This window comes from Natrix helvetica (assembly GCF_964273705.1).
Source record: "Natrix helvetica genome assembly, chromosome: 5".
NCBI classification, from domain to species: Eukaryota; Metazoa; Chordata; class Lepidosauria; order Squamata; family Natricidae; genus Natrix; species Natrix helvetica.
Window position 1 is genome coordinate 102,854,814 of NC_138551.1, and position 12,543 is coordinate 102,867,356.

Consider the following 12,543-nt stretch of genomic DNA (forward strand, 5'->3'; position numbering starts at 1 on the left):
CTTCTGAGGAGAAGAGCTGATCTGGAGCCAAGTATGCTTTTTCCTCTGGATATCAGATTCCTTTCGGGCCTTGCTCAAAGTGTTTACAGGAAAAGACAGAAAGCTTGGGTCAAGTCTAGGACGGGTCAGCACTTAAGCTACGATGATTAAACTTTATGGCACGAATTTATTTGACTCACTGACGCATCCTCGGATGAAATATGTGACGTCAATTAAAAGACCGTTCTAGGAAGAAGTCAGAAAGTTCCTGAAAGTTGGAGCATCATCCCAGGTGGGCTTTTTTTTTTTTTAAAAAAATGATATTCTGTAATACAAGAAATGATGTTTTCTTGGAATTTAGTTGCCATGGTGAGGCAGATGTGAAAGTGACCTGGGAAGAACCCAGCTGCAGCAGAACATGTGACGTTGATCACATGAGCCATCTTCAGTATGATTCATCTGTAGTTAATGAGGAATCTGCCTCTGGTTTTCCTTTTCAGTTTGTCCTCTTTTTGTCAGGCTTAAACCTGACTTTTCTTGCTTGCCTGGAGTCTCTAGAGATGAAAGTTGATTTCTCCAGGGCTTAAAAAAAGGAGAAAAGGCTTGCAAGGAGCAGTAGAGAGAACCAGGGCACAGAATATGAATTGAACTGCAAAAGCAACTGAATTAGAACCGAGGTAACCACGGAGGCTCAGTGGCTAAGATGCTGAGCTTGTCAATCAGAAAGGTTGGCAGTTCAGTGGTTCGGATCCCTAGCGCCATGTAATGGAGTGAGCTCCTGTTACTTGTCCCAGCTTCTGCAAAGTTAGCAGTTCGAAAACATGTAAAAATGTAAGTAGAAAAATAGGGACCACCTTTGGTGGGAAGGGAACAGCGTTCCCTTGGTGTTTAGTCATGCCGACTACGTGACCACGGAGACATCTTCAGACAGTGCTGGCTCTTCGGCTTTGAAATGGAGATGAGCACCGCCCCCTAGAGTCGGGAATGACTAGCACATACAGTATGTGCAAGGGGAACCTTTACCTTAAAATCCAAAATAGTTGCACTCGGGCTAGAAGCACCAAATACTTTCTTCCTTTTTCAATGATTTGCGTGTTTATTTGGAAAGGGGGCACTGCGACTTGCAAAAATTTTCCCATGCATACATTTAAATGGGAAATTAACTGATGGTTAATGGTTAACTGATGGTAGCCTCAGTTAACCACTTGATAAATTTGCAAGAGGGTCCCATCCACTGCAAGATTCCAGACTGAGGAACAATTTGTTTCCGATTAATCCCAGCCTAATTTCATTTAAATGCCGTGTCCTTCCTCCAAAAGGCTCAAGGCAATGTTAATGAGCTTTCTTGTTCGAGTTCATTCTCCTGGCAAGCTAAGATGGGTTAGTCTGAATATAAAGCGATTGCTGAGCCCTTTCCTCTCATCCTGGCCTTGTACTGAAGGGAATCTGTATCTAAACCAGAGTCCCATTCATAATCTGCTGTATCAGGGAACGGCAACCTGCGGCTCTGGAGCCGCATGTGGCTCTTTCATCCCTCTGCTGCAGCTCCCTGTCACCGGTCGGCTCCAAAATTGATAGGGCTTTCCGTTGGGACAGGTAGAGGAAAAAGGGACGCTGAGCTAGGAGGAGACTCTATGGTGGGGGAACTGGACTTCCGGTTGGCTCCAGAATTGAATGGAAGGCTTCCGTTTAGGACCCTTATGGCTCTTTGAGTGTTTAAGGTTGCTGGCCCCTGTGCTAAACACACACACACACACACACACACACTTTTTAAATTGCATAGTGGTTCATTTTTATTTGCAAAATCATTTATCAAACATGTACTGGCTGTTCCTTTGTCATTCAACAATCTAACTGAGAGCTAGCCAATGTGTTCAACTGAAAATGATGCCTTTTTTTTCTGGGGATAAGTGCAGGGGTGTCAAACTCAAGGCTTGGGGGCTGGATCCGGCCCGTGAGGTGCTTAAATCTGGCCCACGGGGCCGCCCTGGAAATAGCGAAGGACCAGCCCGTGGTGCCTCTGCCAGCGATAACATTTTCGCTGGCAGAGGGTTGCAGGAGGCCATTGCAACTGACAACGGAGCTCACGAGGGCTGCGTGCGGCTCTCCCAGGCTCTGTTTTCACTGGCAGGTGGTTGCAAGAGGGCATCGCAGACGGAAACAGAGCTTGGGAGAGCTGGCAGAGGGTTTTTGCTGGCAGAGGGTTTGGGCCACCAAGGTCACCCCCAAGTGACATTGAGTTGGCCAGGCCCACCCCAGCCATGCCCCCCCGCTCCCCCGAAGTCTAACACAAATCTGATGTGGCCTTCAATGAAAGCGAGTTTGACACCCCTAGCTAAGTGAATAGGAAAATGAGATAGCTCTTCCTTTTTTTTTGTCTATTTACTGTCCTCTCCACCTACTTCTGTCTCCATATGGGAAAGCTTTCTCTTCCCCCAAAAAAACTTTATTAAATTTCAGAGAAATATAAAATACAAAGAAAAAGGAATCTCAGGAGGCAAAGTTCTCATCTCCACTGACTCTCCCAGGGTCACGAATGTGATGGGTGGCCAACAGAATCACTGTTAGAGATGGAGGGTAAGATCTCTTGTATTTTTCGGACTATAAGATGCACCCGAGTATAAGACACACCAAGATTTTGAAGAGGTAAATTTTTTTTGCAAAAAAAGGAGGAGGGCATGCAGAGCTTTGGGGTGCTTGTAGAATGCTCATGGGGGCTGTGCGGCCCCAGGAGCACTTTGCAACCATCCAAAACCCTCTGCACGTCCATTTTTGCAAAGGGGAGGCCAAAAATGCTATAGAATGCATAAAAATGCTTCAGTGTATAAGGCACAACCAGATTTTCACCCTCTTTTTGAGGGGGGGGGAGGAAGGTGCATTTTATACTCTGAAAAATATGGTATATATATATACTCGCCATGTCAAGTTGCCAGATCTGATTCTCAAAGATACTCTGTAATATATTGCTCTTCCCATGTAAGTCAGCCTTCTCAACCTGGTGCTCTTTAGATGCACTTTGGGCAATTCTTAATTCTTGCAACTGCAGGCCCAGCATATTTAGAAACCACAAGGATGGGGATCACTTTTCTGTTATAATTTAGATCCCTCTAGTTAAATATGTTAACTACAAAATACAAAGTAATTATAATTTCAGTTCAGGTGTCAAACATACTGGCAGAAACCTTAATTAAAATCAACAGGTAGATTACATGCAATTAACACCATCTCCTTCTCTCAGGAAAAAGTGCTATAAAATTCTGATTTCTATCTCTTTATACAATTTCCTTTGGCAAAGGATCCTACAAAGGAGCTAAATTGAAGCTAAATTCTTCAGTTTTGCAAATTCAGTAGTGGAGATGCACATGACACCTAGTGGCTGTTGGCTGTAACTACATCATCCCATTGTAAAATGCCTTCAAGACATCACAAACTACAAACAGCTATCAATCAGGCTTCAACCAGGAATTTTGGTGAACATGGATGAATTGCGCAAAATAACCCCAGAGGTCTAGTCTAGTCTAATCTAGTGGAAGAACAGATCTCTTAAGGCGGTTCTTTTGCAATAACAAAAAACAAGACGGAAGATTTGCAACATTCTCAGCTTTTGTTGGCAAAAGCTGTTGTGGCCTGCCAGCTGCCAGCAGAGCTGGCGGCAGACTCGGACAATGAGGAGGTTGGGGAAGAATGTGGGCCAGTTCTGGAGTCTGGGGAAGGCTCTGATGGATGCTCTGCGTCGGAAGCAGAGATAGAGCCAGGCCCATCCAACATTTCCCCGCCACCAGAGAGGCAGCTGCCTTTGGAGGCTGAGTGTGGAGGAAGAACAGCTGGGGCCTGTTCCAGATGCACGTATATGCAGAGATGTTAGGAGAAGAGAACAATGGAAAATAAAGAGTCAACTTGGGAAGCAAAGCATACGTGGATGCTGAATAGCCCCTCCCTGGCTGGGGAATAAAGAGAAGGAAAGGGGAGTGGTGGTCGCAGGAGACAACAGTTCGGATTTCTGAAGATTTGGCTCATCGTGTTTTGTGCCACAGAGGCTACTTACCAGAACTTAATTTGCAGCAATCTGGCAATTATTGCAAGGAATTGCTAAGGACTATTGCCTGGACTTCTCGGTGTGTGAATGCAATTAATTCACAGGAGATAAATAAAGAGGGATTTTTCGGGACAAGGAGTCTGCTTCTTGCTTCTGCTAAGGCTGGGTCAGAACAAAAGCATTAGTTGTAGAAACCTTTGAAAGCATTCAGCACAGACTGAAGAGCAATGGAATAACGGTGGCTTTGCAGCCCACATCCCCCATAGCAACCACTAAAACATTTTTGGAAAATGACCAAGTGCATATGACATAAAGTGGAAAAAAATGCAGGTGTTCCCACCAGGAACTCATCCCCCTCCCACCTTTGTCAATGGATCATTAAGGCCTGAGCCAGTCTATTCTACATAACAAAGATCTACCTCCTTCAGGCAGAACTATAATAGGAATCCCAAAGTCTTTTCATTACACCACCACCCAGCAAGTCAACCAAGCTTGGAACTCAGGACAGCCTTCAGAGTTTCCCCTGCATGGCCCCATGGGAGTCTGACAACTAATCAGAATGCAAGCTCAAATTCAAAAGCCCAGAGAGGGCATAAAACCCAGGGACTTCAGCATCTCCTCCCTTTTTTCTCCTTCACCCAAGATTTCCAAGGCAGGTGATCCTGTCCACCATTAAAACCAGCTTTCCAAACAGCCTCCATGTTTTCAGTGTCTTTCTCCCCACTTGGAACTGAACCCAGAAGGACATTTCTTCCAACAGTACACACTTAGTGCCTAGAGCAGGTTTGAGGCATATGGCTGGGAATTGAAGCCCCCAGGTCATAAAAAGAGCCATAGTGGCCCACCTCTGACTTAGCAGTTGAGGCGGAAAGCGATGATTTTAAATCTGCCACTCAAATGCCAGGGATTTCCTACAAAGAGAACATGCTCTGGCTTGAACCTCCATGCATGATATCTTTTAGGGGCCTTACTACATGTTCCACTTTTCATACTAGGCATTCCTTTGGAGAGTAAACTGCCTTGGGTGGAGGCTGGGTGACTTATCAAACATTAACAACTAACAGAGGCAGTTTGGCCTAATGGCGAAGACACCATGCTAGAGAAGGTGAAACTCGCACCTGAGACATGAAACTTTGGGTAGTCACACTCTCTTCCCCCAACCTATCTCATGGGGTGCAGTTATGCGGAAAATTGGAGAAGGACCAGGAATGTTCACTGCCTTGGGTTATTTATAAAAACAAGACAGGGGACTTTTTAATTGGACCCAGAATTATGGTCAAAAGTCATAGCAGCCCAACTTAGGATTTGGGGAAGGAGATGCAATTGTTGGGGAAATTTTGGATGGAGCAGACATGATGATAGTGGTGGTTTATGGGAATTTAGACACCATTGTGGATTTTCTATGACTTACCGTATTTTTTGGTGTATATGATGCTCCAGACTATAAGACGTACCTATTTGGGGGAGGAAAACAAGAAAAAAATCTGCCCTTGCCTCCCAGCATCCATCTGGCCCATTCGTCAAGTCTCGTTCGGCACTGCCACAGCCCATTCATCACGGCCGCCCATTCGCTGTGGCCCGTTTGCCGCCACCGCTGCGGCCCATTCGCCCGTTTGCCGCCACAGCCAATTTGCCACTACCATAGCCCGTTCAGCGCGGCCCATTTGCTGCTGCCGATCCCCACCGCCTGGAACCAGCCAAAAAACGCAATGCTTGGAGGCCAAAAATGCGACATGTGGAGGCTGAAAACAGCCAAAGAGTGGAGGCTGGCAGGTGGGTGGGATTTCGGCAACATTCGGTGTATAAGACGCACCACAATTCTCACCATTGTTAGTGGGGGGAAAGTATGTCTTATACTCTGAAAAGTACGGTAAATAAAATAATAGATTGTTAAGACAGGGATTTGCAATTTAAAAGGGATTCTGCGATCTCATTATGGGATTAGACAGCATTAATCTCAGATGACATTTCCTTTACCACTTTGCTACAATTCCTTTATTTATTTATTTTTTTAAAAAACACACTAGTTAAAAAAAAAGACACAAACCTCCACAGTATGTAATGAATCTCACACATTACAATAAAAATAATACAGGCAGAAAATACAACTCAATGAACAGCCACAAACTACTGTGCTAACAGCTAAAGTCCTTGTTTTCATTTGCTCCACAGAAGATGCAGTCCGTAACCAACCAAGAGCTGTTTCTCTGATAAAAGTCAAACTTGTGGAAATTAAGAGTCCTTAAAAAGAAGAGATTTGAGAGAAGTACCTTTACGTTGTACCAGTTCCAGTGAGCAGAAGAAAAGCTCTGATATTATTTCCATGTAAATTATCTCTTTCGATTCTGTTTAGAATGCAGCATCCAATTCTTCCTAATATAGGTAAAGGTAAAGGTTCCCCTCGCACATATGTGTTAGAAGTTCCCGACTCTAGGGGGCAGTGCTCATCTCCGTTTCAAAGCCAAAGAGTCAGCGCTGTCCGAAGATGTCTCCATGGTCATGTGGCCAGCATGACTGAACGCCTAAGGCACACGGAATGCTGTTACTTTCCCACCAAAGGTGGCCCTATTTTTCTACTTGCATTTTTTACCCGCTTTGGAACTGCTAGGTTGGTAGAAACTGAGACAAGTAATGGGAGCTCACTCCATTACGCGGTGCTAGGGATTCAAACCGCTGAACTGCTGACCTTTCGATTGACAAGCTCAGCATCTTAGCCACTGAGCCACCCTTTCTCTTCCTAATATAAACCCATCCAACCCATCCAATTTTCCACTACTGGCGGTGGAAATTATTCGGGAACATTAGTATTTGAGCTAAAAATACTACACCCTTTAGCTTGTAAGAATTTAATTCAGATGGGGGCTTTGACAAACGCAGGGAGGGGGCGTCTGACCCTCTCGGGTGCCAATTAGCTCTTCCGTCCCACCATATTCACAGTGGGAACAGCTCGTCCTGTTTTAAGTAGATCCAACCTAGCAACCTAGCAGCTCTGGGAGATCCACGCACTAGAGGATCTTTTAGATAATAGATAATAGATCAGAAGGCGAAGCCGTGCAGATGTTCATTTGCCTGGTGAGGTCAACCCCACCATCTGGGGCTCCTGGTCAGTCTCTGCAGGAGGCCTTGGCAAAGTGAGGCTGCTTTCCTCTTATGGCCCCACAGATGGGGGTGGGTAAGGATCCCCAAATTGTATGAGCTGCCCAGTCCAAGGGATGCCACCGGGAACCAATCCACCACAACAGGAAGGACTGGCAGAAACAGCAGATAAAAGGGAGGCCCCTCCATGGCTCTCCTATCCTCCATCGCCCAGGCCGAAGGAAGGGTCAGGGGCCAGGAAGCAAGGCCATGCCTAAGCGGGCAAAGCCATCAGTCTGGGGGCTCAGAGCCTGTCTCCCTGCCACCTGACCCTGGGAAGAGCGGCAGCTGGCCAGGCCCGCAGACACTTCCTGCTCCAGGTAATGCCGAGGAAGGCTTTAGAGAAAGAAATGAAGACTCTTCTCCATTAAGCTAAGGGCTTCCCAGGGGTTGGGGGTGGGGGAGAGGCTGGTTGAGCAAAAGGCAAGAGTTTAATATGGCCTTGTTTTAAAAAGTTTTATCAAAAAAAGCTTCTGGAATCACTTGAGCCCTTGAGGTAATTCCGGGGCTGAAGGATGCGGCCAATTTGTATCTTCACTAAAAAGAGAGGGAGGGAGGAAGAGGGAGGGAGGGGGAGGGGGAGAGGAAGAGAGGGAGGGATGGATGGTGGGAGAGAAAGGGAAGGAGGGAGAGGGGGGAGAGAGAAAAGGAGAGAGTGGGGAGAGAAAGAGTGGGGAGGGAAAGGGAGGGAGGGAGAGAGGGAGAGAGAGGAAGGGAGGGAGAGGGAGGAGAGTGGGAAGGGAGAGAGAGGGAAGGGAGGGAGAGAGGGGGAGGGAAAGAGAGGGAGGAAAGAGAGGGAGAGGCAGAGAGAGGGGGGATGAAAAGTGAGGGGGGAGAGAATCGGGAGTGAAAGAGGGGGGAGGGAGAGAGGAAGAGGGAAAGAGGGAGGCACAGGAGCTGTGCCAGCATGCCAGAGGCTGTGGTTTGGAGGCCTCCTTCTGGGCGCAGGGCTGTGGAGAGCCAGATCAGGGCCTGGAAGGCGGCTCCCTTCCTTTGCTTGTCCCCTCAGAGTCGCGGCTTCCTTGGGGGCTGCTCTCACTCTGCTTCAGAGAAGAACCACCGGACATGTCCGCCTCATCCAAGCCAACAAACAAGGCCACCCTGCTTTCCTCCTCTTCCTCCTCCTCATGTTGAGCTCTTGCAACTAAAGGCTTCACCGGTGAATCAATGCCTGGCACATTAAAGACAACACAAGAGAAGGGTCACAAAAGTGGAGCTGGGCCGCACCACCGGCCCCACGGTTGAGAACTTCATCTCCCAGACATGACCCCTCCTTTGATTACCAACCCTTAAAAAAAATGGAACAGCCAAAATTCCTTGAGAAAGAAAAATTAGCACTTCCTAGTTGAGATGCAAGGCATATCGCTCTTCTATTATTTGTATTAATCTAAAAAAGGGATGTTAAACTCAAGGCCCAGAGGGCAGATCTGGCCCACGGAGTGCTTAGATCTGGCCCGCAGGGCCGCCCTGGAAAAGCAAAGGACCAGCCCATGGTGCCTCTGCCAATGAAAATGGAGCTCGGGAGGGCCGCATGCGAGATCCTCCGGAGCTCCATTTACACTGGCAGAGGATTGCAGGAGGCCGTTGCAGCCTAAAACGGTCCTCGGGATCCTGTTCTTGGTGGCACAGTGCTCAGGCCACCACAGACATCCCCAACACATGTGATGTCAAGCTGGCCACACACACCCTGCCCACCTCTCCCCAGCCCCCCCCCCCCCCAGGTCAATGAAATGGAGTTTGACCTCCCGATCTAAAAGAAATATCTGCAAATATTAGTTCTCGATCAGCTGAGTTTGCAGGGGGAGATTCTCCAAAGAACTTGACAATGTAATATTGCCGTCTATGCCCTTTTGGTTCTTGGCTTCTCCCAAAAATAACGTACTGTTGAGGTGGACTAGGTGATCTCCAAGCCCCTTTCAATCCTAAAATAGTATGGTCTGTCAGCTCTGGATGATCTGTTGAGCACAGGCAGCAATGAAAGGAAAACCGGGCATCCAGAAAAATCAAAAACACCTGGCTTGTCAAAAATAGGGATCTGCCAGCCACAAAGATCTCTTTATCCAATGGGGTCTGAGTTGCTCTTCTCGCTAGAGATCCTCCAAAGGGAAAGAGGTCTACCTGCTTGTCCTTCAGCCCCTGCAAATCCCAGATGGACAGTGGGGGGCCCTCCTAAGGCTAAGCTGATCTTGCTTTGGGGCAGTGGTGAAATCCAATTTTTTTTACTACCGGTTCTGTGGGCGTGACTTTGTGGGCATGGCATGGCTTTGTGGGCATGGCAGGGGGAGGATACTGCAAAATCCACATTCTCTCCCAATCAGCTGGGACTCGGGAGGCAGAGAATAGATGGGGCGAGGCCAGTCAGAGGTAGCATTTGCCGGTTCTCCAAACTACTCAAAATTTCTACTACCGGTTCTCCAGAACCTGTCAGAACCTGCTGGATTCCACCCCTGCTCCTGGGGCGCTAAGGTTGCTCGCTGACTCCGACTTACTCAGCTCTTGGTAAACCGAAGTAGCTTCTTTGGCCAAGAACAGGGGTGGCTTTTGAGGAGACCGTATCTCCATCCTCATGAACTCTTCACAGCAGTGCTTCCACTGACCTGGATGGCAATCAGGAAAAAGGCCGAGTTAAAACAAATATTACTACTACTACTACTACTACTACTACTACTACTACTACTACTACTACTATTATTATTATTATTATTATTATTATTATTATTATTATTATTATGATGTTAATCTTTGGTGAGATTCACAGCCTTTGGGGCTGGTTGGTAGCTCAACAGCTCGAGTCCTAACCAAGGACCTAAGAACTGTTAAGGTAACGTCGCAGGATAGAAGTTGTTCCAAGTGGGGTGGTTTTTTGTAGAGTCAGAATGTTCAAGTCAGGTAAATTTATAATTTTCAAATAGCGAAGTAGCCCTTTAGGTATTGCTCCAAGGGCTCCAATTACAATTGGGACAACACATGATTTGTTTTTCCACAGTCGCTCAACCTCAATTTGCAAGTCCCGGTATTTTGTGATTTTTTTCTTGCTGTTTATCTTCAATTTGTGCATCACCAGGTATTGCAATGTCAATGAACCATACTTTTTTCTTTTCAATTATTGTTATGTCAGGTGTGTTGTAGGCCAAGTGCCTGTCAGTCTGGATTCTGAAGTCCCACAAGATTTTGACTTTCTCATTCTCTAAAACCTTCTCAACCTGATGGTCCCAGTGGTTTTTGCTGTACTCAAATCCAAACTTTTGGCACAATTTCCAGTGAATAATCTTAGCAACGCGGTCATGGTGTTGTAGGTAGTCAGTTTGTGAAATTTTGCTGCACCCACTGATCAAGTGGTCAACTGTCTTATCTTTCTCATTACAGAGGTGACATTTGCTGTTGTTTGTTTGTTTGTTTGTTTATTGGATTTATATGCCGCCCTTCTCCCAAAGGACTCAGGGCGGCGTACAACATTAAAAAAAACCACATATTACAAAAGTTAAAAAGGAAATTAAAAGTATCCAAAAACAAACCCAATTAATATTAACAATAAAAATTTAAAAATTAGATTAAAATTAACAATTAAATTAATCATTTATTTTATTCTGTTCAGGCCAGGCCGGTGATTGGCCGGTGGTTACCAGGTTGGTAGTAACATGTTGAATTTTTGCCTTCATGCAGTTTGTAGCTAAATAATAATAATAATAATAATAATAATAATAATAATAATAATAATAATAATTATTATTATTATTATTATTATTATTATTATTATTATTATTATTATTATTATTATTATTATTATTATTATTATTATTATTATTATTATTATTATTATTATGTGAGATTCACAGCCTTTGGGGCTGGTTGGTAGCTCAACAGCTTGAGTCCTAACCAAGGACCTAGGAACTATTAAGGTAGAGTAACAGTAGAGGATGTAAGTTGTTCCATGTAGGGTGGTGTTTTTTTATTGTTGTTGTTGTTATTATTGTTATTATTATATACTTTATTCATTAAACATGAAACTTAGCCAACTGAACATTTAAAAATGCATTACAAATTACTGTTTGCTGCCAGCTTCCTAGGTTGTTGTTGTTGTTATTATTATTATTTGGTGAGATTCACAGTGTTTGGGCTGGTTAGTAGCTCAATTGATCCTTGTTTCTTTCCTCCATCCATCTATACCATTTATCCCATATCTGGTAGTATTCTGATTCTTCTTTTCCCTGGATTTCTTTAGTTAGTTTGTCCATTTCAGCACAGTCCATAACCTTTCTTATTATTTCATCTTCGCTTGGAATTAATTTGTTTTTCCATTTCTGGGCAAAGGCAATCCTTGCCGTCGTAATTATATGTAATATTAAATACTGGATTTCTTTTTTGTATTTCGCAGTCATTATTCCTAATAAAAAAAACTTCAGGTTTCCACTCTATTTTGACACCTGTTATTGCCTCTAGCCACTTTTTGATCCTTTTCCAAAAGGGTTTTAGCCTCCTAACAGGTCCACCATAAGTGGTAATATGTTCCATGTATTGATTCACATTTCCAACATTTTGGGGAGGTATTTGTTGAGGTTTTAGCTAACCTTGTTGGTGCCAGGTGCCATCAGTAAAACATTTTGTACTGGTTTTCCTTGTATGCAACTGATAGTGTCATTTTTAAATTTATTCCCCAAAATTTTTCCCATTTATCTAATTCAATATTATAGCCAAAGTTCTGTGCCCATTTTATCATTTGTTCTTTCACGATTTCCTCTTCCATTTTATGCTTCAGGAGAAATTTGTATATTCTCCCTATCATCTTTCTATCTGAGCTTTGAATTATTTTATCCAATTTGTGTGGTTATATTTATATATTATATTTATTAAATTTATAGACCGCCCCCTCTCCCCGAAGGGACTCGGGGCGGTGGTGTATAGACGACACAATAAAAACAGTATACAAAATTAAATATTCTTAAATATCCGTAAAATCAAATTAAATACTAGGCTGTACAGTATGATAAAAATTAAAACAACCTAAAAACCTACCCCTAAAAATTTAAAATACAGGCTAGAGGGACACAAAAACTATAGTTAGGCCAGGCCAGCTAAGTTGAACAGGTGGGTCTTAAGCTTCTTACGGAAGGAGCGGAGATCGGTGGTTATTCTAATATCGGGGGGGAGGTCATTCCAGAGGGTCGGGCCCATCACAGAGAAGGCCCTACTCCTGGGCGTCGCCCGCTGGCACTGCCTAGTGGACGGCACCCGGAGGAGTCCCTCCCTGTGAGAGCGAATCGGCCGCAGGGATGTATGGGGCAGGATGCGATCCCGCAGGTAACTAGGTCCTGTGCCATGGAGCGCTTTAAAGATGATAGTCAACACCTTGAAACGCACCCGAAAAGCCACAGGTAGCCAGTGCAGCCCGTGCA

The 12,543-nt window shown here is 44.9% G+C and overlaps 1 protein-coding gene across 6 annotated transcripts in view; it reads right to left on the reverse strand.

Annotated features, from left to right (window-relative positions):
- Nucleotides 1-334: 334 nt before the first annotated feature.
- The window catches only part of RTKN2 (rhotekin 2), a 42,929-nt gene continuing 30,720 nt past the window's right edge, over nt 335-12,543 (reverse strand). For 4 of the 6 annotated variants that reach the window (XM_081956521.1, XM_081956522.1, XM_081956524.1 and 1 more), the window contains 2 exons: nt 9,640-9,747; nt 5,983-8,321 (listed from right to left, as the gene is read on the reverse strand). In XM_081956521.1, the coding sequence (XP_081812647.1) occupies nt 8,116-8,321; nt 9,640-9,747 (314 nt within the window). In that variant the 3' untranslated portion in view covers nt 5,983-8,115. Of the gene's footprint in view, nt 562-5,982; nt 8,322-9,639; nt 9,748-12,543 lie in introns of those variants that run through there. The other 2 variants (XM_081956523.1, XM_081956525.1) reach the window with 2 other exon arrangements.